We start from the raw sequence: 25,434 nt of genomic DNA, 5'->3' as shown, positions 1-25,434 counted from the left end.
TTCTTGAATAGACCACCTTGCTTCAATGATCTTTTTTATATGATACTTTTGTGCATTAAAACATCTACAATTTTCCGGAGCCCCATTTCAACAAGAAGAATAGTCTTAGATATAAACAATATAGTTTACTAGAGGATTCATAATAGAAGTAATATGGGTGGTGGTTCAATGGCCCAAATAAATTCCTAAATGGTTAGGTAAATACTAGGGTGTGGGTTCGAATCTCCGCAATAGAGAATCCTCATGTCTGATTAGTATAAACCACCTTGATTTCCATTGATACCCTCGTAAAGTAGGCGGTTAAGCTATGGCTTGGCTGGTCTTGAAGGTATGCCTGCGATTTCCGCCGTCTAGGTCCCTCCTGAGCAGTATGGTCACGCGCAGGTAAAATAGCCACAATTGGTCTCCCCCTCAAACCTTTTTTTGATTAAAAAAAAAAAAATCTGACAGCAAGGAAGGAAAAATAAATGAAAAACAAATTCCTGAGTACTGCTGAACTGCCTCCACATTTATGAGGTAACATATCCAAAATCCACAAACTTGTCATCTAATATAATTTCCATTGCAAGAAGATACAACATTACAAGTTCAAAACAGTAAAAGCAATGAAACAAATTGGAATATGAGCATGTGTAACAAGAACTAAAATTCCTCAAACCATACCCTAGTTTGTAAAGGACACCCAGAAAAATCCTCAACAACCACTTTTTAACATCATACATTGAGATACTGGAACATAACGAAATCCGATAGGTTCCTCTATGTAACAACAGATATACATAGCAGCAATAAAGAGAACACATCTCAAGAACTAGATAGCACAGTTACCAACAGTCGCACTATCAGAGGAAGCACCAACAGAGCCCAATAGAGCAGGCTTCCTTAACCAGTATTGTTGAAACCTCTGCCTTGCATATTCCATGTAGTCAAAATCAATTTCATTCACATGTTCCTGAACAAGATACCAGAAGATAAGTTAAGAGCTTGGAAAAACTATTCCCTAGCATTTTCCCATAAGATACCTAAACATGTAAGAAGTAAAGTCAAGTATGAATAAATTGACTCGGTACAATCTTTTACTAGGAATGAGGTCAAGATCACCTTGGTTGAACTCAAAATCAGATATAAAAGTTAACACTTGACCCAGAATAGCTTCTAGTGCAAGCCTTAAATTGGTGTGTCACAATGGTACTCAGAAAGTTATGTGAGGCTAGAATGCCAATAATGAACAAAAAAAAAAGGCAAAAAAAAAATGAAAACTTTAAGAGAAGAACAGAAATGTTGTAATGGTTCCAAAGAAGATATGATTTTTTTTTAAAAAAAAAAATTGAAATAATCTTTACAGATATCAAAAAGGATTCTCGGTTCGGGGACTTTGGTGGTCTAGCTTTGGCTTTCCTGTGCATACTCTCTATGTACTTAGGGGGAGCCTTACGCGTTTTCTTTTACAAAATTTTTATTACTTATCAAAAAAAAAAAAAAAAAAAAAACGACAACAACTATCTATTCAGCAACCACAAAAGCCAGTTCGTGGTAACAGTGGCTACCTATTCAGCAGCCATAGGAGCCAATTCCTGGTAATAATGGCCCCATCATCTATTCAAAAGTGATTTTAAGAGTATTTAAATTCTAATCATGAAGCTAAGATGAGAAAGTCAGAAGTACCGATATTATTCCCCATAAGCCCCAAAACAGATGGCTCGCAAGTGTATACTTCTCAACATCTTGAAGTAACTGCTCCACTTCAACATTACTAGATTCATTACCTGCATTTTCAAATGAATCAATTCAGATGGCAGTGAAAGCAAAAGGTAAATTCTCGTGTGGTATATAATTCTAGCCACTAGCACAAGTGGATAGATTATGCAATAATTATGTTATTTATGAAACAGATAAAATATGAGAATTAAAACGTAAATTGTAACATGCTTTCTCACTTCACAAAAAATGAACACTAACTGCAGTTTTTAAGAGTTAAAACAGTGATTGTTCTTGTGAAAATTCATGGCTAAAACTCTATAAATACAAATATAAACCAAAACAGAAAGAAGAGAGTATCCTCATGACAATACTACGAAATAAATCATTCAGGTTTTATTACCTGATGAACTAAAATATATACGCACAAATCTTTGACGCTCCTCCAAACCTGGTGTAAGCCGCAAGGAAAGAGAATTCCTTTTCAGAGGGAATAAAGCAAAGAAAGACAAGGACAAAAACAAAAACAAAAACAAAAAACAAAAAACAAAAAAAAAAAAGTGAAAAGAACAAATGAATTGCAGCAAGCCACACACCAGGATATTTACTAAAGTCCAGAATATGGGGCGTTTCCGTATGATAGTCAGCAGCCATCTCACAAAAATGATTTGCTATGTCAAATGCAACAGGATTGTAACTTGCATACTCATAATCCTGGTAAGGAGGGTAGAATTTGAATTAGTGGCAGCTGACCATATCACAATAAATTCTTTAAGCATTCAGAGGAGAAAAAACAAGTTCAATCCATATTAAACTAAAAGTCATGATCCAACTATAAAAGACTTTTTTGATAAGTATCATCCAAATATAAATGATGATGGAACATTCCTTTGTTTTTTTTTTGTCCAAACATCATTCTGCTGTAAAATTCCTAATAAACAAACCAAGTGGTTAGATGCAGGTGTAGGAGCTGCATGCAAAAAAATCCACAGAAACGCATGGCCAAGCATGACAAGCTCCCATTATCAAGATTTTATATTTGATTAACATTCATCAAAAGCATCCCACAGCTTCACCGATTTTGGTTTTCATTTTTTACTTTAGTTTGAGTGCATCGTAAAATGGGGTGGGGCAAGTTGACTGAAGAGCTACCGCCCAACTAGAAACAAGAGGCAAAAATTTAGCAGCCGGAATCCCAGAAAAGTCATAATTGTATCATCAGAGTTCAATATGATTTAGTCTAGCCAAGGTTTTTTGTACAGGGTTTCTGTGCAAGGATAGATCTTCTACAACAAATGAACTAATGGACCTTCCTATGGACTTGAGTCAAGTGGCAGTCCAGTACAAATAAAAAAGGAAATTACTAAAAATCTTAGTTCTCAATTGAACAAAATGATCTAATGATACAGCAGAAGCTGCCATCTGCTAGCAAATTTACCTTATACATTCATCTTTGTCTGAACCGAGACTATGGAAAATCCACAAGACCACTAGCTAACCCGCCATTGACCTATAAGTCATTCAACCAGGAGAGTCACGACTCCACTTGGATGCCATGAAAATCTGGTTGAATGCAACATAGGAAAACAGACACTAAGCTTATACACCGTACAGGTAACAGATTGCTAGACCAATAAATATTTAAGTGCACAAGGGTAAATGCTCCAACATAATTACAATGTGAAGAATATCAAATCTCCTATGTGTTCCCTTCCATTAGGCAGGTGAAATAATTATACATCTTACTCTTGACAATATAGGCTTTATGAGAAAATTCAAAACATGGTTGTCACTCAGAGATTACGGTTCCGCTAAAGAAATCATAAAGCACAAAGAGGAACTTACAATGATGGTTATGGAATTGGTCTTTTCATCGATCATTATGTTACCATATTGCAAATCATTGTGGCAAAATACTATGTGGTAATGAGCCTGTGAAAGCTCCTTTTCCAATATAGAGATGTCCTCTTCTATGGTATCCAAGCAAAAGGCTTTAGATTCTTCAGGGGAAGCCAAACTCTTGGCCACACGTAGCCAATTTCTGAAGCATTGTGGAAAAAGTAAAAATAAAAATCATTGCATCTAGAGTTAAACTGGAGAACCAACAATGCAGGTGCAAAAATAACCTCAATTTGGTTGAGATACATGCAACTGAATCTCCAATTGTCAGAGAAAAGTGAATTCTGTATTAGGGGGCCGACATACTACCGTAATCCTTTTTTTTTTTGATAAGTTAGGGGCAGACATACCGTAATCTCTCCCACAGCCGGACATTCTTTGGACCAGGCATATCAAGATCATGAAACTCCTTCATTTTAGACGCTATAAGAGAAGATATTTCTGGATCGCGCAGATCAGATGCTGATAGTGTCTGAAATTACAAATGGCGAAGACAGATAATATAAATATGTGGAAGGGATGTGAATACTTCAATTTGTAGAGAGAAGAAAGCAACCCATTTCTTATTGACTTACATTTAAAAAAAAAAAAAAAGGGTAGGTGAACTATCAAAAACCATACTTTCACCATAAAGGGAGAAAAGGATGAAGAAGGAACAATTAAGGAAATTGAATTTGAGCCATAACAACACTCTAAGAAACCACATCCTGATCCACCTCACCAACTAAATCCCATGTACTAAAAATCCAACTCTTCTGGATGGCTATAGCAATGTGAGCATACGCATACTGCTAAGTTATATTTGTGAAGCAACAATGTGAATTCAACCATAAGAAACAGACATATATAAACTAATCCTAATTTATTTTGACAGCAGAAGAGCAAAATGATTGAAGCTTGTCATAAATTGATGTTGTAATTGGCTTGATAACTTGAAAAAGATATGTATAAGGTTTTAAACAAAATTTGCACACGATGGATGCATAATAAAAGCAAATACTAAAGTGAAGTATCATACTATTCCAGTTCAAGGAAAGTACTCGAATGAATAAAATATCAGATATATATATATGTAAAATAAAAACTACGTAAGCTATTTTCATTTCAGCTTTATGAAGAAGCCCATAATATGTAAAGAATGCTAAAGCAAATATTGGTATGAAGTGTCCGCATGTTGGAACAAAAACCAGTATCCAACAGGCATAAATGAAATGGTGCCTTACACACACACAAAACAAAGCATGTTTTCACAGCAGGCACGCTATTTGTAAGATCATAGGAGACTTCAATGCCTCTGCATCTCTGCTCCTCTTATTTATTATTAGATGGATATTGAAAATTCAGATCTTAAATCTAAATTACAACAACTGAATTGTTGTCATCATAGATCCCTCTTTTTTTTTCTTTTTTTTTTTCCTTTTTCTAAGCAACGTTATAGTAGATCAATAGGAACATAACAACTTCTGAACCAAATTTGGTGAAACAAGAGCCTCTACATCATTTAGTTAAGAAATAAGCAGGACCACTGCAGATCTCCAATGCATTTTCAGGACTCTAATAATTGAGGAAAATGTTGATAAGAAAAAGAAAACATCAAATACCCTTGCATGGATGAACTCTTCAATTCTCCCATTTGAAAACCGCCCTAGAAGACGAGGTCCCTGCCCATGCTTTGAGATGAACTCAAATGTCCGGATTTCATCATCCCGGTCAAAGAAGACTTCCACACCCTCACCATAGATCCTAACTAGAACTTTTCTAGAGACATCCTCCGTCTTTGTTGGCCACTTTATTTGAAAAACCTGATTGGTCATTGCACCTTTAAGAGGAATGACCTGTAAGTCACTTGTGTCAAGCACATCCCCCCAGTTGACAGCCAATGATTTTAGAATCTCCTTTGCTTCACCTGGTAAACGATCCTCTTTATTTTTTAAGGGCTCTTCTACAGCTCCCATAATGAAACACCACGGAATACCAAACAATATTGCTTAAGACAGTTTCGGGCAAATCAAACTTCTAAATGTGGAAACAAGCTGACCTGCCAAGACAATTATAAAAATAATTAAAAAAAAAAAAAAAAAACAACCATCCAACTTCCTCAAAGATAGTTGATATTGAAAGATCCCCACCCCTCAATGCACAGACATATTTCGCAACTAAATACACACACAGCCTCTTTCAATGTTAGTCCATGTCTAAACCCAGGATCTTCTTTGATTACATAAATTCTTTTTTTCACCAAAGTTTGAGGGAAAAAAAATGAATTCACATGCTGACAATGACTCAAACAATTCCCAAATCAGTAAATACTTAGCAAACCCAGCAGGATCCTTACACCTGAAGATTCAAATGGTCACAATCACCATAGAACTACATGCAAGCAAAAGCAACATCAAATAAACCTAAATGTAAACTAAAAAATTTTACAAACCAAACAGAAATTTCCAAAACCTCCTTACCATCAAAACAAGAAAACATGTCTACAAGAAAACACTTTAGCTTCCTTAATCTAATTTACTCTCTCTGTTTCTTTGTTTTGTTGGGTTCTCTTTGATTGCTGAGAACACAAAAGAAGGCAAATGAATTCCACAATTGCGATCCCAACCAACCACTACATACTACATAGATTCCATTCCAATATCAAAACGTATATACGATTCCAACCGGTCAATCACATGCAAAACGCAACCAAGAAACTAAAAACCATTTTCAAAGATTTTCTGAGCAACCAAACAGGACCAACATTCCCAAGAAACACCGAAACGACGCCGGATCGATACGCACCTTGAAAGGAAGAGGATCGGCTCGGAGGATTTCCCTTCACTGAGGAGGATGATAACGTGAAGCGCAGGGAGGAGAACCGTACCGAGAGGAGAATGAGATGTTAAGAGAACTGATGAACGCGGGAGCGTTTGGTTTTATTATTGGGAATGTTCTGTTGGAATCGATTTTTAGTTGTCGGTTATTTGGGAGAGTTATTATGTTGAGTTGGAAAAATAAAAAATACCGGATTTTTCTTTAGATAAAAATGTCTCAACGTTTATTCATTTTAAAAAATAAAAATAAAAAAATCGTTTTTTTTTTAATTAAAATCTTCCCTTTTACAAAAAATTTATATATATATATATATATGGGGGTATTTTTATATGGAGAAATTTATAGGGGCATTTTTATTATTATTTTTTTCTAAATTGAGGATATTTTAATAATTTGAGAAAATATTGTTACAATTAAAAGTTTGAGAGCGTAAATTAATTATTATTATTATTATTATTATTTTTAAGTATTACAATGCGTAAATTAATACAAGCAATAACCATTTTTGAATTACCAATTCTCTTTGTGACATTCCATAAGGCTATGTTTGTCTATTGGCGGACCAAGACCTCAATCCCAAAAATAAAATAAATCTCTCATACATTCACCTCAAAATTAAATTCTAACATTCCTACTTTTTATATCACATCAATTATTTTATTATTATTATTATTCAAATAAAAAAATCATTACAAAACAAATTTTTTTACATTTTTTCATATAAAATAATTTTTTTTTTCACTTTTATCGACAAAAACATTTTCACTAAAACTAAAAAAACACATATTTCTAGTCAAACCAAAAAAAAACACTAAAGTGCCAGCCTAGGATTGCGTTTGAAAAATAAATATTTTAAGTCAAAAAGAGTTTTTGGACAAAAACTTCATTTTTAAGTTTTTGCCAAAAGTATTTTTTTGACAATTTTTAGGCTTTTTAGACCCTTAAAAACGTTTTTAATTTTTTTACCAAACGAATACTTTTTTCTTAAAACAAGATTTTTGAATGTTAAAAATATTTTTAAGCTCCTCAAACGCAATTTCAAACAGCCCTAAGCTTCTAGCAACATCAAAACTACCAAATTTTGCATACCCATATATCGTATTTTTACCTAATCTTTGGCATTCTATGAAACAATAGCCTAGCAAATTCACCAAACCGACGTCTCTAAATCCAGCCAATCACAAAATTCTGCAAAAACCCACATGTGGCCACTTCATGAGAGGAAAGGGGAGAGAGGAGAGAAGAAAGATAATATTTTTTTTTATATTTTAATAATCATAAGGATTGCAATAATGGAACCCAAAACATTAGATTTCACTGTAATAATCATAATTTAGAGTTCATTTAGAGAGTTTGCTGGGAATGTTCTGAGTCTAGATATCAATTTCTAAGCCTAACGCGGATCGATGATGTGGCTTGAATGCATGGCTTGTTTTAGGCCGTTTACTACAACAGACGACTCAGATTGCTGCTATTGCTAGCCTGGCAATTTTCTAAACATTGTCGGGATCCCAATCCGGATCCGAATCCCCTCCAATTGAGTGGAAAATTGGAGAATCTCTAATTATGAATCTTGGCCATTTATTTTTATCCAACAGCCCACATCATGTCATGTGTCATACTTAAATTAAATGATAAAATATTAATTAATTTTCAAAAAGAAAATAAAAAATAAAATATTAAAATAAAAAATAAAAAGATAAAATCAAATAATAAAAAACTTCGACTACTCCAGACAACCAGTTTAGGGTGGCTGAAGCCATCCCAAGGCCCATGGGGGTGGTTCAGCCACCCCAAAGGGCCAAAAAAGTTTAACATTTTTTTTTATTTGGCCATTAGGGGTGGCCGAACCACCCCACCAAAGGGCCAAAAATTTGGCCATTAGGGATGGCCGAACCACCCCCTTCAGCCACCTCATGGCCCTTGTCCAAACCCATCATTTTCTAATAATGGGTTTAGACCTTGAGGGTAACATATCCACCCCAAGGGTCATGGGGTGGCTTCAACCACTCCCAACCGGCCTTTTGGGGGTGGTTCGGCCGCCTCCAAGGGCCATGGCCACCCTTAGATTTAACTAGGGTAGTCGGCCTCCCCACCAGTATTTTATTATTTGATTTTAAAAAAAAATTAATTAATATTTTATTATTTAATTTAAATAGGACACGCGATGTAGGATATTGGATAAAAATTGATGGCCAAAATTCACGAGCGGAGACTCTCCAATTTTCCCCTCAATTGGAGGAGATCCGTATAATCCATAGCTAAAATTTAAAAAGAAGCAAAGGTGTACGGGTTGCGCTCGCTGCAAGGGGCAGTTGGCAAGAGTCAAAGAAGGTCAGTAGGGCTCGGTTAGGACCCTTGATCCGGTTCAGCTAGGTTCTTCCATGCGAAGTCCTTAGGTAGTGGTACTCTTACCTTTCCTTTTCTTGCCCGAGCCAAGGTATCATTCAGTCACTACCTGGGCCTTTTCTTCCCCCTACTGACAATCCTTTAATGTTTAGGATTCCAACAGGTAAATTTCAATAACCCTCTCAATCCCAGTCTCTTTTCCTCTTTCACATACAGTACTGATTAGTCTTATTTTAGTTATTGCTTTAGATGAACCTGTCTCATGGCCTCAAAACTTATACAAATCGCTTCCTACGAAGCTGAGAACCAAACGGAACTCTCTCTAAGGCAGGCCTTTGAGCTTCTGGAACCCAAACTAAGACCCCCATTTTCCTTGACAATCCCAGACCAACAGGAGTATGCTCAGCTCAACAAGGCCATTCTTTACGGGGTTTTATGCGAACCCCATTTTGCCAAAACCCATATTAAGCAGTTGCATGCTATTGTCACTGATGGGTATGGCTTATTTGTACGTTTGCTTGTCAAGGTTGTTCATGAATTGTATGCGAAGCTCATCGAATCCACGAGAAAACAGTTGGTTTGGGTTGCTAAGGAGATGATTGATGTTTCGGCAGTAGGGGTTGCTGGTTTGTTGGTGTGTCTATTGAGGCAAATTGTTGGTGGGGATTATTGCGAGGGGAATTTGTGGTTGTGTTTTGAGTTGGTGAGCATCTTTTTGGCCAAATGGGATTGCTTATTAGAAGAGGAACCATTGGTTTTGACGAGTGCTTTGTACACGTATCTTCGGCTATTAGCTGATCATTGTAGGCTAGTGAATAATACAAATTTAGAGGCACTGAAGCAGTTGGAGATTGAATTTTGTGTCAAAGTAGTGAGGGAGCAGTTTCATTTGTGTTTGAGAATTGGGAGGGATTTCATTAGAGTCTTACAAGATTTGGTCCATGTGCCTGAGTTTAGAGCTATATGGAAAGATTTAGTATTAAACCCGAGTGAGTTTAAGACTCCAGGATTTTCTGATATTTCGCAGTTTTATTGCACGAGGACATCAAGTCGATATGCTTTACTTAGGATTACTCCAGAAATGGAGACCCAATTGCGGTTTTTACTCACACATGTAAAATTGGGGAGTCAGAAGCGTCACCAGGATTGGTTTGCTAAGAAGTTTCTACATGGGCTGGAGAGAGAGACAATCGTGAGTGACATTGTTCGGTTTATATGTTGTGCACACCACCCAACTAATGAAATTATTCAGTCAGATGTTATTCCAAGATGGGCTGTTATCGGTTGGCTTTTGAGTCTTTGTAGGAAGAATCACGTTGGAGCCAATGCAAAGCTTGCTCTATTTTATGATTGGCTTTTCTTTGATGAAGGAGTAGATAATCTTATGAACATTGAGCCTGCAATGTTATTAATGGTATACTCCATTCCCAGATACATTGACATGACTCATACCCTTCTCGAATTTTTGTTCCTCCTTATGGATAACTATGATGTGCAGCGTAATGATATCATAGTTAGGGGAGTGTCGTCAGCTTTCAGTGTACTTCTTAGGAAAGGAGTGATTCAGTCAATGGATGTTTTGACTTCTTGTGATGCACTTTCTCCTTTTCTGAGAGAGAGGCTTGGATGGTCCGTTTCAGGTATGAAAATGGGAGTTTCTAAAGAGCAGCAGCCACCCAATTTTCCTTGTTACTTTTCAGCACGTGTGAGCTTGCCATACTCGCCCTGTATGGAAACTCCATCACCATCAGTAAAAGGGCAACTTACACGCATCCAGGAAGACGGGTTTGCCACTAAACCTGTTGATTCTTCCGTTCCATCAGTGGTGGCCAGCGAACACCAAGTTGTTTCTGTGGATAATTTAATTAAAATTTTTAGAGAAAAGATTAAGAAATCGTACGTGATAGGCCTTAAGGCTTTGGATGACTTATTAGATGCATTTGTGAATCTTAATAATACTGAAACAATGAGTGGTACAATTTGCCCGGAAGTTTTGTCCTCTACAATTGCAAAGGAATTTGAGTTGAATGGGTATAAACTATTTACTTCTCTTCCATTTCTTCCAGATAAGCTTGACTGTGATGATGAAATAGGGTCTGCCACAGCTTTAATTATTCGTTCCTCTATCTTTTCTCAGCCCAAGATGCACGGCATGCTTCTATCCTGGTCAAAGAATGGTTTTTCTGTGGGAGTACGGTTACTATCTTATGCATCAAGACTAGCTTATGAGGTATCCATGGTGGATTCTATAGGAGATACAACGGTTGATAAAGATTCTGCTAAAAGAAGTGATTTAAGTATGCCTTTTCTGGTATTTCACGTTGATGGTTATATTTCTTTTCTCAATGGAGAAAAGGAGAATTCTCTTTCAACTCTTGCTTCTACTTCAAAGATAGACAATAAGTTATTCTCAATGTTGGTAGATAGTGCATTTGCTGCTTACAGATGTTTCCTTATGCATTCAAGGACTATCTTACATAAAGATGCTGATACATCTCTGACAAAGCTCCTCATTTCTGACTTGATATCTTGTACTGAATGGGGAAGGAAAAGATTGAAATTTTTATTCTGCAGTGTCTTTCATCATCTTTCTGATTTATCCATCAGTAAGGAAGACATCATCAGGTTACTTGTCAGCCAGTTGGATCACACCGATCTAGTTGATATACAGTTTGAAATTGGCTTGAAAAAATTATCTGTATTTGGTGAGAACACTGAAACCATTTTGCACTTAATTGAGAGCTCTCTCAAATGGGGCTGTCTGGAACAACATAAGTTGTGGGGGTTGATTAGATCGGAGCTTGCTGTTTCCAAGGTGCAACTGGAGAAGGTGATTTTGGGATTTTTCTGCTCAGGTGAACTAGATGCAAAAAGAAATGCCATTGCAGTTGAAGGCCTTCTTACATTGTGTAGTTGTCGTGCACCCACACCTGAGCTTGTTGGGGCAATCATGTTATTACCTAATAATGTGTTCCAGGACTTTGCTGCTGCGGTTCTGGCAACATGGGTCATGTCTAATGCCTCAATGTTATTTGATAGCTTAGCTAATTTTTCTGAGAAACTTGATAACAAGACTGGGGATTCTGGTTTTCTCAATTCAGCTGGGATTATGATAAACCATTCTGCCGTTTTATGGTTATTCAATTATTTTAGTGCACAAGGAATGAATGGCTCCATTATCTTGAGAAATTTCTCCCTGGATATTCCAGCCAAAAAGAAATCTGGTGGTTCTGATGAATATTAGAGAATGCCTTTTTTATGAGAAGGTAAGCTGTAAAGCCTACTGTCCATCTGATTTTCCAATCTCAACAAGATCAAATCTTTTTTCATTTTTGTTAAGTAGCTATGGATTCTATCACTTTCATTTGTAGCTGCTTATCTTGTTACCCATTAGTTTGCTCATTAAATTTAGCCATGATCATCTTCACTTGGACATTTTTCTCATGTTGAATTGGGTAATTCAACAGTTAGTGATGCAAGTTAGTTATCAATATGCAAGAAACAATACAATCTCGGGTGGTGGTTCAATGGCCCGTGAAAATCCTCAAATTGATTAGGTACACACTAGGGTATGGATTCGAATCCTGCAATGGGAATTTTCTTGCCTGAGTAGTGTAAATCAACTTGGTTCCCATCGATACCCTGGTAAGGCTAGATCAGGCTATGACTTAGTCAAATTTGAGGGAGCGCATGTGGTTCTCACCGTTAAGGCCCCTTCTTGTACGGCTCCCAATGGATAGGTCCTACTATAGTTATGCCCAAATAGAATATTCACAATTGGGCTTGTCCACCTGCCCTTTTAATTAGAATATTATATGCAAGAAACAAAATTTGTTTTCTATTTTTGCATCTTTGTTTTGAGAGTCACTTAGTTCTAGTGAAAACATGTGTACTCAGATGGGAAGCTCCTCTTGAGGGATGGTGGCAAGTAAATACTGATCCTTCTGGTTGCAGAAGTCAGCCAATTTTTGGCTGGCTTCTACAAGTGTTCCCTGTAGTAACTCTTTCATGAGCTCCAAGCTACATTGGAAGGGAAGGCCTTTGCCTTGAACTGGAAAGAATAATAATGCCACAATGAGCAGAGTTCCTGTGGGCTCAATAAATGCTTTTTCCACGGGGAATTAAAGCTATACTTAGCAGATTCAGCAGCTGGCAAGGAGCATTGAGGTTTCTTTTTGTCTATTCCTGATAGGATTATGGAGTTGTTGGTTAGGTACTTTAATAAAGATTTTTAATTCTACCAAAGTAAAAAAGAAATGCTGATTTTTAAGGGTGTGAGCTTCTGCAATAAAATTTCACCCTTTGCCAAAAGGTTTGGACAAAAACAACAGGGTTTAAGAAAATCTATAGCTAATTTTGATGATTATCTGTGTGTTGCTAATCTAATGATATTAATCATGGAAATCATTTTTGGCTTTTAACGCTGCTACTTTTCATTTTCAAGTTTCATTGACTCTTTTTGTAATTGAGAATCCATGTTTGACTCGATCTACAAAGTATAACTGTTTTATTCAACAAATTCCACCATTTTGCTTATGCACAAGGTCTTTTTGTTTTAGATGAGAAGATTCATTATATCTTGCTAAAGTTTCGTATTCGATATGATCTTGCAGAAAAAAAAAATATAACAGCAATATCACATTTTCTTTTTGAGAGTTCATTCCAAGCTAATTGCAGCATGGGGGCTAGTCTGTTTTGAGATAAGGTAATTTGCTTCAGATATCTTCTTGTCACCAGGTGTTATATTTTAGTTTTATTCTTTGATGATGTGTGCAAGTGTGAGATATATATGCACAATAAATAACTGCTTTATGCAGCGTTTCTGCCCTTCAGCTTTTCCCTACATGTGTTCCATTTGATTTAAATTGTGTTTGTTATAATGGTTATATTACTGCAATATGTAGGCGAGTTGAAAAGTTTGTATCCAGGCCTTCTAAACAACTGTAGTGGCCATCTTTGATGCAATGTTTCCTCAGTTGCTTTACTGGAAGGTGATTATTCAAAGGATGAATGTGTTCATGTTGACTTAATTCTGAAGCTTAGTATCATAGCCAAATTCCAAAATGAGTTTTTGCTTGGTAAAATTTATTGTTTATCTTCTCAACTTTTGAAGTTTTTTTTTTTTTTTTTTTAATGAGTCTTATGAATCAAGCACGCTGTAGGAGGATGAAGAGTTATAATAAAGCATGTATTGAATCAAAGTCAAGTTTTTTGTTCAATTTAATGTTTACTTATTAAAAAAAAAACTATACTCGTGATTATGCATATTTGAAGTGCAACCCGATCCCTGCTGCCCTGATATGTTTAGTTGTGAATGATAATAGCAAACCAGTAATTTTTTGTTTCTTTTATGTACCTTTTGAGTTATTTATCGTCTCCTTTCTGGTACAGAACTTAGCTGTTGGGTTGAAATGTTTTATTGTATTGATCCTTCCAATTTCAATCCATTTCAGAATTTCAAAACTCCCAATACCATAAGTGTGTTAAATGGCATCCTGATATTGTTTTTCATTTTACAGCGGAACCTTTCATTGATGGCAAAGTTGTTCCTCATGACAGAAAATACAATTTGTAAAGAGAGACAAATAACACGTCCAAAAGCATTTAAAATGCCAAATAACTTTGAGACGAAAGGAGAAGATGTGCAGAATTGTTACATTCAAAACAAAGAGATGCTCAATGCCTAACTGATATCCGAAGCTCTGTGCCTAACATGGGAGACATACCACATGATGAAGGTGCATTGACTTCCATGATACACAGGGGATGGTAACAAAATTCCTAGCTGATCTGGATGCTCTGTGCCTAAAGGAAAAATCTTCAAATGGATGGAGCACCTTACACTGGTGGTGAGTCCTCCTATCAGACAATGGAATGCTGACAATGGCAGGCTGAAAGAATGCCAACTGCTGGAAGAGATCAGGCTAAGCTATTTGAGCTGAATGCTGATTTTTGTTCAATTGATGATTTGCATGCTGCCCGGAATCATATAAATAAATGAACAAAAATTCCTGTGGCTAAAGCTGTCATTCTGTAAAGTATAAGAGCAAATTGATTCCAACTCCTAATATAGTTTGGTTGAAACCTTTTATGATATGATTGTTAGAATAGAAGATTGTAATCAAATTATTCTGATTACATATCATCTTCTATCTTTTTAGAAATCAGATTTGATTGATATTATAGTCTGATTTGGTTGTAATCTAATTTGATTTGATTTTGATCAAATATTACATATTTGTAATGTAAATCAATCAAGCAATAGAGTGAAAATGTTGGGCTCTTCTATAGTGATGGGTGTAAATGTCTAATACTGAACACCTGTAAATATTGTCTTTACTTTCTTTATTTCCTTTAATTTTCTTTATCCGTATGAATTTCTTCAATGAAGATCTAAAAACACATGTAACTGAAAAGGAAAAAGAAACAGAAAATATATTAGCTTGTGTTTTTTTATTGGACAACAGTTGCTAGGAAGTGTTACTAGAATGAGAAAGGAACAAAGAACGGGGGTTAGAAAGTGGCAAAGTGCCATGTTTGTAACTTACATGCTAATCTATGTTATTAATTACTAACATTCCCGTTTTGTGAATAACATCTATTGAGGTTATTAATTCTGAAACGGATGCTGTAAATGTTTGGCCACTATAAATGAAGAAAAAAACCCAACAGTCCAAAACTCGAGAGAGGCAAACAATGGCTACCCTAATTGCTCCTAAGCAATTTTCTCCAGTTGAAGATGCAGAGAACATCAAGAAGGCTTGTCAAGGTTTTTTTTCTTCATTTTTTTTTTTCTCCTGTGCTTGTCAAAGTTTTTATTAGTTCTTATATTATGCGAATGCTACATATACTACTGATCTGAGATGTTGGAAATATGGTTAAAAAGTTTCATTAAATTTCATTTATTGTTTTTCTGACTTTGTTTATTACTTATTTCTTGAAATTAATCATAATTTCATTAACATGCTAATATTTTTGTTACATAAAGAATATGATGAATTAATTTTATGTTTAAAGGAAATGGCAAGTCTGCCATGGCAGCAAAAAATATTTGTTACACACGAACAACTTTTTACGTTGGTTCGACATAAAAACTTGTACCTCGTAACTTGTACATCGGAGATACCCATACCCAATGAAAAACGAACATGGATCTGGGCATCAAATTTTGAAGAGTCCCTATAAGGCACATATGCCAAGACAGGACAAGTTGCCCGATACTTTTTTTGGGGTGGGTGGGCCTCATAGGGGCTTTCTCGCATTTTCTGCCTAATTCAGGCAACAAAATTGCTAGGGATTTCTATCCATGAAAAACAATGTTGTTCATTTTCATTTCCCATTTATTCAAGCGTATGGGAAAGAAGTTTAGTAACAAATAAATATTGAACAAAGTTTCTTTTCAAATTGGGTTTGAATAATTTTCTCCAACGTAGTTTATTAAACTAATGTGTTCAAAATGCATGTAATTCTCACATCATTTTAACACTTGTTAGTTTAATAAACTGGGTTTGGGAAAGTTAAGAGGAAAACTGTCTCTGAATATTTAGAAGAAAGACATTTTTTTTTTTTTTTAATAAGTAATATTTAGAAGAAAGACCTTGCCAATGCTAGCCATATACATGCTTCGTTTTTTGGCTTCTTGCACACAACTTCAAGCCATTAGTCAGGAGGGGATGTTTAGGGTAGATATATAGATATCAAAAGGCAGTACATATTTTACAAAAACAAAAGTATATTTTAAGTCGTTTTATGGCTGCTCTTTTGGCTATAGTATGATTAAAAAAAAAAAAAAAGGTTTATTGCTTTAAGCTTTCATGCATGAATTCCTCTTCAAAAGTATAAATTTGTCAAAAGCCAATGCCTATACTAATCAGTTTCCTTGTCATTTTGATATTCTTATAGGATGGGGAACAGATGAGAGGGCTATAATTTCCATACTAGGACACAGAAATGCAACTCAGAGGAAGCTCATAAGGATGGCTTATGAAGAAATTTATCAAGAGGATCTTATCAAGCAACTTAAATCTGAACTTTCAGGGGACTTCGAGGTTAATATATATTTAACAATTCACATGTCTGCATTCATACAAATATTTTTTTTTCAGATTATACTTGATTTATATTTGTTACAACCTTACATACCTATGATGACATATAATTACCATCTGCATTTGCTTTTTCCATGATGAAATTCTGTGACTGATCAAAATGGCATGGAAATAGAGAGCTATATGCCACTGGACTCTGGACCCTGCTGATCGGGATGCTGTCTTAACTAACTCGGCGCTGCAGAAGGCGGAACCCGATTACCGGGTAATTATTGAAACTGCATGCATCAGATCCCCAGAAGAGCTCTTGGCAGTAAGGCGCGCTTATCGGTATCGATACAAGCACTCTCTTGAAGAAGATGTGGCCTCTCACACTACTGGTTACATTAGGAAAGTATGTTGTAAGATACAAATAGCATTCATAGATCATAGTCAGCACTGCCTAATAAATCATTTTGCAGCCTTCAGTTACTAGTTGGTGGATTCATATTTATAACTTGGGAGTACATTATCTAACATTATGGTCCTGAAAAACTAATGAACTATTTCTAATGGAAAAATGTCAATAACAGTCGCACTTTTATGTCTATGAGGAGCTTATGGTTTGTGGACTTTGATATGCAGCTTCTTGTTGCAGTAGTAAGCGCCTACAGGTATGATGAGGATGAGTATGATACAGAAATAGCACATTCAGAAGCATATATTCTGTATCAGAAAATCCAAGAAAAGGCTTTTAACCATGAAGAGCTTATCAGAATTCTTAGTACAAGAAGCAAGGCACAGCTCAAGGCAACTTTCAACCACTACAGGGATATTCATGGCACATCCATTACCAAGGTATTGAAAGTTCATTCATAACAAGAGAGAATTATTGACAAACTAGGGAAAAAAAGAACTATTATTATTCAATTTGTTGATGTTGATGTTGGATTTGAAAATAGGGTTTGCCATGAATTTACTTTTTATTCCGGAAAAAGTTTTCCATCAAATTGAGACGGAAAAAATTCATTCCCACAGTTTTTTAACAGAGCCCGTGATTCTTTCAATTATCATTTGATTTTTATGTGATTGCTATTGATAATTGGAATTTGGGTTTTAGGGTCTGTTGGGTGACCCAGTTGATGACTATTTAGCTGCATTGAGGACAACTATCCGATGTATCAAAGACCCTCAAAAGTACTATGCAAAGGTATATATATATACATGTAACATATTGTAATGTGATGAATTTGCTTGAGGATGTTTATAGAATCAAATTGTATTGTTTGGATTAGGTCTTGCGCAATGCAATCAATACAGTGGGAACCGATGAGGATGCTCTCAGCCGTGTGATCATCACTCGTGCAGAAAAGGATTTGAAGGATGTAAAGGAGCTCTACTTTAAGAGGAACAACATTGCTTTGGATGATGCCATTGCTAGGGACACATCAGGAGACTTCAAGGCTTTTCTTCTTGCCATATTGGGGAAAGATGAGCTTTAGGCTATTTAACCAATTCAAGACGCGAATCAGAAGTGGGAAGTGGGAAGGATCCTCCCATGTAACCATTTCCTTATTCAATTAGAAAAAAAAAAAAATTAAAAAAATTCAAGACTTTATGGGATTAGATTCTTCAACAAGATGTCCACAAAATTCTTGGCTTTTAGAGAAATGATGTTTAGCACCCTTCTGCTTTAGAGTGAATAAAATCATTAGTAATGTATTATTCTATTCTATTTAAATAATTAAATTCACCATTTTTTAGCTTAAATTTTAGAATAACACATGGTCATTTAAGATTTTCTGACGCAGTGTTTAACGCATAGTAAACAAGATGCTTATTTTAACAAATGATTTTATTAAATGTGAATAAAATTACATTTTGTGAAATATTCTCTCCTTCGATTTACTAATTTGGACGAAACGAATTCAGGTTCTTAAACTGGGTTTGGGCCTTGGGGGTGGCAGATCGACCCCTCTGTCACCCCCAAGGGACATGGGGCCAACCACTCCTTGGGAGTGGCCAAAGTCACCTCATGGCCCTTGAGGGTGGTTCGGGAGGGCCATGAGGTGGCCGAACCACCCTCAAGAGCCATGGGGTGGCTTTGGCCACCCCAAACCAGACTCAATTGGGTTGGTCGGCCACCCTCACCACAAATTTTTTTTATTTGATTTTAATTTTTTATTATTTTTAGTTTTATTTTTTTAAAAAAATTAATTAAATATTTTATTATTTAATTTAAGTAGAACACGTAACATCGTATGAGCTGTTGGATAAAAATAGATGGCCAAGATTAAAAATTGGAGAATCTCCAATTTTTCCAATAATGGGAGGGGATTCTCATTCATATCGAACAGTGATATATATCATACGGACGTACATTAATAGTCATGCACACCCGTGTTTATTTATTTATTTTTTAAATTAAAATATTAAAATATAATATTTTTATTATATTTTTAAAATTAAAATATATGAATAATATGACTGCCGGTGTAATGTATATGACTGCTCCATCCATATCTATGACCACTGAAAAAAATTGCTTTTCGGTCAGAACTATCGTCGAGCACCTGGCACGCTAGCCTCACTTCCCTCCCATATACGTGGCAAAACCCCAGAAGCCTCCGAACACGTGTCACCCACCCAACTCCACATACCACCACCGCCATAGCTCCATTTCCATTACCAACCCTTCTTCGTCATCTCAGAACGCAAGGAACCAAAAAACCATGCACCGGGTCAGAGCCTCCCTTAGGTTCCCCAAGCCCACTGCGCACAACTTTATCTCACGCCGATTCTCTCACCGCGAAACCGCTGGGCCCGTGGCCTCTCTCCTCAAGTCCCGGTCCGTGGTCCGGTTTCGAGGTCCGGACACAGTGAAGTTCCTTCAGGGCCTGCTGACCAACGATGTACGGAGGTTCGGTGAACCAATGGGTGAGAGAACCTCGACCTTGCCCACACCCAATTTGTCCGCCGTGTCCGTTCCTCCTATGTACGCCGCGCTCTTGACCCCCCAGGGAAGGTTCCTGTACGACCTATTCTTGTACAGGCCGCCGAGGCCCGAAGCCAAGCTCGATAGGACGGGTTCAGGGCCCGGGCCCGACCCGGACGAGTCGTTGGAGCTCTTTGCGGATGTGGATGCTACTGTACTAGATGAGCTCTTGGAGACCTTCAAGAAGTAAGTTTTCAATCAATTATAAAAGGGTTTGGTGAATGCTAAGTTGTAGTATCTATTTGGGACCTTCAATTAAATGTTTTTGTGAAATTCAAATTTTTTGGGTTGAGAGTAATTTACCCATTAATCTTATAGTAATTTTCCAAACATAAATCTTATAGTAGATTAGGAAGGTTAGAAACTTAGTTATATTACACCTGATTATGAACCCTCAGATACACATTTCGCTTTTGAACTAAAATGAGTTCAGTTTTCTCTTAAAAAATTTAGTTGTACGGTTGCTTGCAGTGTTAAATAAGTATAAGAAGTTGTAGATCATTTTAGTGTCGCTTTGTTACTGCAGAATTTTTCTGCTAACAATGGCGATTGTGTGCTCTAGCGAGTAATAGTTCATATTTGTTCTCCTCGGATGAAATGCTGGGAGCTATTATTGTTGAGATGTGGAAACAACAACGTACCAGTAAGACAGTGAAGCTACACATTTGGGGATTGTTAAATAACTATTTATCTTGGAAGCTTAAGCTGGCCGATAGGAAAGATGAATTTAATAATTTAATTAATATTCTAAAACACTCCTCTTTTATGTGTGGGCTCAAACGCCCTTTCAACAAACGCGTGGAATATTTAACTAAGGATAAACTGTAGAGTCAAGATTCAAACTTAGAACCTCTGCTATGATATCATGTTAAACCGCTACTTGTTCCAAAATCTTAATCCGATAGAAAATGACAATTTAATCATTTTATTCTAACATGAAGGAATCATTACGTTTATAATGTGTTCTTGAACAATAGTTTTTTTTCTTTTGGCAACTTTGTTTGGAGAATAATATTTCACGACTTATGCTTGTTGAACATTGTTGAAGTTTTGGATGAATGACCTGGTTTACTATAGAGGAGCAAATACAATATCCTGCATTAGTAGCGACAGTGATCTGTGAAATGTTTCATGTGTACCTTTTTCAAGCAGTGAATTATTATTAGCTGATATATCTGATTCCTTCAAGCAACACTAAAACTTGGCTACTTCACCATAGATACCAGCTATTTTTCCTAGGTAGGCAGTTTGTCCCTGATCCATTTTATGAGATATGGTGCCATTTTTTTTTGGGGGGGGGGGACTGAGCAGTCACCTTGATTTTATTAGGTATGTAGGAAAATTGCAGCTTGGGGATCCAATCTTAACTCGAAGACAAAGGGATCCTCTAATCATTGCCTTGGTAAATTGCTATGCGACATAAATAAGTTATCTCCAATTGAGAGATTTATTTGGGCTTATGGATAGGTTATTATAGACGTTGCTCATTTTAAGTTGATTTTTGTTATCTACTGATTACAAACATATATCTTGCTAGAAATTTGACAATCCATTCTCAATTTATGACGCTGTACAATATGTAACCAGCCACCTAGGCACCAGTGAGCCACTTACCGAGTCTTGCCTAAGTTGGTGAAAAACCATTTGTTTTTTAGCTCTTTATCTGCTTTGTATTTACTTTTCTCTAGAATTACCAAGTCTGCATGATTCTTTTGGGGGAGCAATTGTGTGATTTCTGTATGGCAATATAGGCCTTAAAATTTATGCAACTTCCATTTTATTTTATTTTTAATTTTGTGGCGGCAGATACAGGGTGAGGTCTAAGGTTGAGATTGAGAATGTGGCAAAAGATTTCTCTTGCTGGCAGCACTATGGTAAGAACCTGTCTGAAAAGTCCTCATCTGCAGAAGAACCAGAGGCTGCTAGTGTTGGCTGGGGTGCTGGTGTTGATCTCACTGCCAGGTCAGCTTCACGTGGAGTTGATCTTGGATGGCAATGGTTCATGGATCCCAGATTAGATTCTCTAGGTTTCAGGGGGATCTTCCCATCAGATATAACACGTGAGTTTTCTAAGTTTTTGCTGGTCATGAGATCTGTATATGTTTACAGCATCACCAACTTTTCAGAGGCTTATGGTTATATCATGGATCATCTGATTGACCCACTCATTGAAAAGCTGCAAATATCATTTCCTTTTTATGGCTGTTGCAGCACCTTTGGTTGAGGCTGACAAAGAAACAGATGAACAGAATTACCTGCTCTGGAGATTACAAAAGGGTGTTGCAGAAGGGTCGACTGAGATTCCAAAAGGTAGATTTTATCTCCTCAATGTTATGCTTGCTATTTTTGCAGTACTTTTCTGAATGTATTTTAGACTGCAGAATTCAATCTAATTGATTGTAATATTCCTTTTTTTGTTCCACCAATTTGTGGTAATTTGTTTTCATTTTTTGTAATTCTATTTGTGATATGATTATTCCGTTTTTTGTTCTCTTTTCTTCTGGAAAAAAAAAATCGTATTTAGCACCTAGGTTTTTATCTGATTTTGACTCAAGTCCTTGGGTTTCAAATTTCCAATAATAAGGTCCTTAGGTTTTGTTCAGGTTTCAAATAGGTCTCTATGTTAATTTACAGTCAAAGTTAACGGTTTTTCATCTACCACGTGTTGTCTCATTTAACATGTCAACAATCACATTAGCAGATGTCAGTGCCACAACATCCATAAAAAATAAGAAAATAAACCAAACAAAACAAAACACCACGTGACAATACGAGTCCTTGGATGTCATGCACAACAAAATGAGTCATTGGATTACATTTGAACAAAAACCAAAACACCTTATGCTGGTACTCATAAACCCATTTGTGAGTCCATACAGATAGTTAACCAAACAACCCATTACGCTGGTACTCATACTGATAGACCTTGAGATGGTTTCTAAGTTTCAAGCCAAAGAGGATCGCAGGTAGATTCGCTTTTCGGACTAATGATGGTGTTTTTTTTTAATGGATGCTGGTGCGGCATTGACATTGGGCTGCTAATGTGGATGCACGCTGACTTGTTAAATGAGTCACATGTGGTAAATGGAAAACCGTTGACTTCAGTGGTAAAGTGATAGAGGGACGAATTTGAAACCTGACAAAACTTCAAGACCTTATTTTTAAAATTGAAAAATCAAGGATTAAATCCAAATTAGATGAAAACTTAGAGATTAAATATGATTTTTTTCCTTTCTTTTATTATGAAAATTTTCACTTCATGTATATAATGTAGGTACACATGTTATGTTTGTTTGTGTGGCGTATTTCACTGATTTTTATTTGGAGGTAAACCATGGAATTATTATTATCATGTCTAGGTGAGGCGATTCCGCTTGAATACAATCTTGCGGGTCTGAATGCAATAAGCTTTGACAAAGGGTGCTATGTTGGGCAAGAGCTTGTAGCTCGTACGCATCACCGGGGTGTGATCCGCAAGCGTTTGCTTCCTTTAAGGTTTCTCAATGATAGAGGAGAAGGTAATCTTCTTCATTCCCTTCATCTGATTTTTGTTCCTTTCTCTTTTTTTTGTTTGTCCTCCTTTGTCTTGGCATATCCCAAGCATTGTATTTCTATTCCTCAGAAATGGAGCAAAATGTCAGTCCTGGCTCAGAGGTGAAGGACACAGCCTCCCACAAGAAGATCGGTGCCGTGACGACTGCACTTGGGTGTCGAGGGCTTGGTCTTCTGCGGTTGGAGGATGCCTTCAAAGGATCAGGTACATTGAGCATACAAGGACAGGAGAATGTGAAGGTGGAGGCTATTAGACCAGATTGGTGGCCTGCCGAATGGTTCCTAGAGCATCAACGGCAGCATACTGCAGTTGCTTAGAGTGCTTCTTCAGAGAAAAACAATACATCTTTGGACTCAGATCAATCCTACTTACTATCTTCTTGTAGTTCTTCTTTACATTTTCCTTCTTCTTCTTTTTTTCTTTTTTTTTTTTTTAAGTGAGGAATAAAATGCGGCAGTTCTTTCTTCTTTTATTAAAGAAAAAAGAAGAAAATTGTTTGTTGCCGTAATCTTTTATTTATTATTATTATTTATTTTTTTGAAATTGAATGAGGAAAAGAAGGCTAGTGGTTGCAAATGTATACGTTAATGTAATGACTAATGAGAAACTACATTCAGAAATCGAACAAATAAGCAGGAGGTTCTTCCTCCCAGAGTTTTTTTTTTTTTTTTGGAATAAATATTTGATTTCAACTAGAGCAGATTGCTTTAAATAAACAATATCAAATTAAGCTCGTGCCGATTTAGCAAGGTTGATTACTTTTAGAATATTAATTAAATAATTAAATTTAAATTATGTTGATTTAGCATAGTGTTCTATTTGACTCTAGTTTGATTTATCTAATCCAAATTTGTAAGAAGTTCCTTTCTATTTAGTAACATTTAATTCTAATATAAATCGTGAAAATTAGAGAAAACGTCAAAAAAAGCCAAATTTTCATATCATTTTGCACTTCGAAACTGTCAAACTTTCATATTATTCATATCATGTTGACGTGATAGTCCTAACTAAAAAATGTTGTTTGTGGTGAAACTGTCACATTAGCGATTGAAACTGTCACATCAGCATTGTAGGATAAAAATGTTGTTTGCAGTGAAACTGTTACATTAGCTATTGAAACTGTCACATCAGCATTGTAGGATAAAAATGTTGTTTGTAGCGTTACTCTAAAAATATTACCACTTATAGAGTTACTACATCAACATTTATCATATTTACTAACTCAATATCTATAACATAAGATATTAATAAAATTAAAAATATTTTTAAACTGATCAATATTAACGTCTGTCTACACCATGATTATTAGTTTTCATAGGGCCTTTAAGATGTAGCTTTCTGTTTTACTAATAATCCAGAACTTTAGTGGATGTTCCATTTTGCCTGAATAAAATTGCATTTTGTGAAAGTGCTCTCTTTGGATCTTCTGATTTGGAGGATGTGAATATGCACAGCTTCATGAACTGAATATGTCTTTGGGTTGAGTCAAGAGACAGTTTTAATTTATGATGTTTACGCTTTTTTGAAGGAGATGCAAGAAAAACAATACCACTTATGAAAATGGAATCTAATCAAATCTCTACAGAATTTTTGATTTATTATATGTACTTCCCTTGTTTATAGTGTCACTCTCCGCTTTATCCTTTGATTATTATGAACACTGAACTTATAGTATGAACTATAACTAACATGAAAGAGATCATTTTCCTAATGAAAGATTATTGTCATGGCCTCACAGCCTCCCAAAAATAGAAGGATAGAAATCGACTTCCATGGATAGACTTTTGTTATGATTCTACCTGAGAAATAATTCCCAGAGGAACTCCATAGTAATATATCCAGCTAACTTACAAAGTTTCTGCTGCTTCAGAACCATAGTAATGCTACATTACTTCAAAGTATCCATTCAATACTACCAAAAAGTTAGATTAAAAAATGTGACACAGAATTTTCAAACATATATAACACATGTAACATGATCTATGGCACAAACAAAACTGTATTTCTAACCATGTTTGCGATCAATGCGATACACATCTCCATAACGTTGCAGAGAATACATCTTTATCGTAAATTAGATACATTCAAAATATGAA

The 25,434-nt window shown here is 36.0% G+C and overlaps 4 protein-coding genes and 1 long non-coding RNA gene across 6 annotated transcripts; 4 read left to right on the top strand and 1 right to left on the bottom strand.

Annotated features, from left to right (window-relative positions):
- Nucleotides 1–468: 468 nt before the first annotated feature.
- On the bottom strand, nt 469–6,541 carry LOC132167805 (probable choline kinase 2). Its single transcript, XM_059578834.1, has 8 exons — nt 6,382–6,541; nt 5,199–5,635; nt 3,948–4,069; nt 3,544–3,739; nt 2,295–2,412; nt 2,102–2,149; nt 1,666–1,766; nt 469–952 (listed from the first exon to the last, which is right to left on the bottom strand). The coding sequence occupies exons 2-8, from the start codon at nt 5,550–5,552 to the stop codon at nt 812–814; spliced, it is 1,080 nt and encodes a 359-aa protein (XP_059434817.1). The 5' UTR covers nt 5,553–5,635; nt 6,382–6,541; the 3' UTR covers nt 469–811.
- A 2,099-nt stretch (nt 6,542–8,640) lies between these two features.
- On the top strand, nt 8,641–12,029 carry LOC132163387 (uncharacterized). 2 transcript variants are annotated; one of them, XM_059573669.1, is made up of 2 exons: nt 8,641–8,926; nt 9,013–12,029. In XM_059573669.1, exon 2 carries the CDS (start codon nt 9,026–9,028, stop codon nt 12,005–12,007), a length of 2,982 nt encoding a protein of 993 aa, XP_059429652.1. In that variant the 5' UTR covers nt 8,641–8,926; nt 9,013–9,025; the 3' UTR covers nt 12,008–12,029. The 2 variants fall into 2 exon arrangements, with proteins under 2 accessions (XP_059429652.1, XP_059429660.1); XM_059573677.1 differs by having other exon boundaries at nt 9,001–12,029.
- Nucleotides 12,030–12,036: 7 nt separating this feature from the next.
- LOC132163401 (uncharacterized) lies at nt 12,037–15,054 on the top strand. Its single transcript, XR_009438284.1, has 3 exons — nt 12,037–13,468; nt 13,668–13,754; nt 14,283–15,054. It is a non-coding gene; the product is annotated as an uncharacterized LOC132163401 (long non-coding RNA).
- Nucleotides 15,055–15,142: 88 nt separating this feature from the next.
- Nucleotides 15,143–18,324, top strand: LOC132167369 (annexin D8). Its single transcript, XM_059578321.1, has 6 exons — nt 15,143–15,532; nt 16,666–16,811; nt 16,987–17,205; nt 17,436–17,648; nt 17,911–18,000; nt 18,086–18,324. Exons 1-6 carry the CDS (start codon nt 15,415–15,417, stop codon nt 18,290–18,292), a joined length of 993 nt encoding a protein of 330 aa, XP_059434304.1. The 5' UTR covers nt 15,143–15,414; the 3' UTR covers nt 18,293–18,324.
- A 1,026-nt stretch (nt 18,325–19,350) lies between these two features.
- Nucleotides 19,351–23,740, top strand: LOC132166517 (putative transferase At4g12130, mitochondrial). Its single transcript, XM_059577350.1, has 5 exons — nt 19,351–19,971; nt 21,592–21,845; nt 21,997–22,095; nt 23,145–23,303; nt 23,408–23,740. The coding sequence occupies exons 1-5, from the start codon at nt 19,523–19,525 to the stop codon at nt 23,653–23,655; spliced, it is 1,209 nt and encodes a 402-aa protein (XP_059433333.1). The 5' UTR covers nt 19,351–19,522; the 3' UTR covers nt 23,656–23,740.
- The last annotated feature ends 1,694 nt before the right edge of the window (nt 23,741–25,434 follow it).

This window comes from Corylus avellana, chromosome ca1, assembly GCF_901000735.1.
Source record: "Corylus avellana chromosome ca1, CavTom2PMs-1.0".
Classification (NCBI taxonomy): domain Eukaryota; kingdom Viridiplantae; phylum Streptophyta; class Magnoliopsida; order Fagales; family Betulaceae; genus Corylus; species Corylus avellana.
Note: the sequence above shows the minus strand (reverse complement) of the source record. Positions and strands in the feature narration are given on the sequence as shown.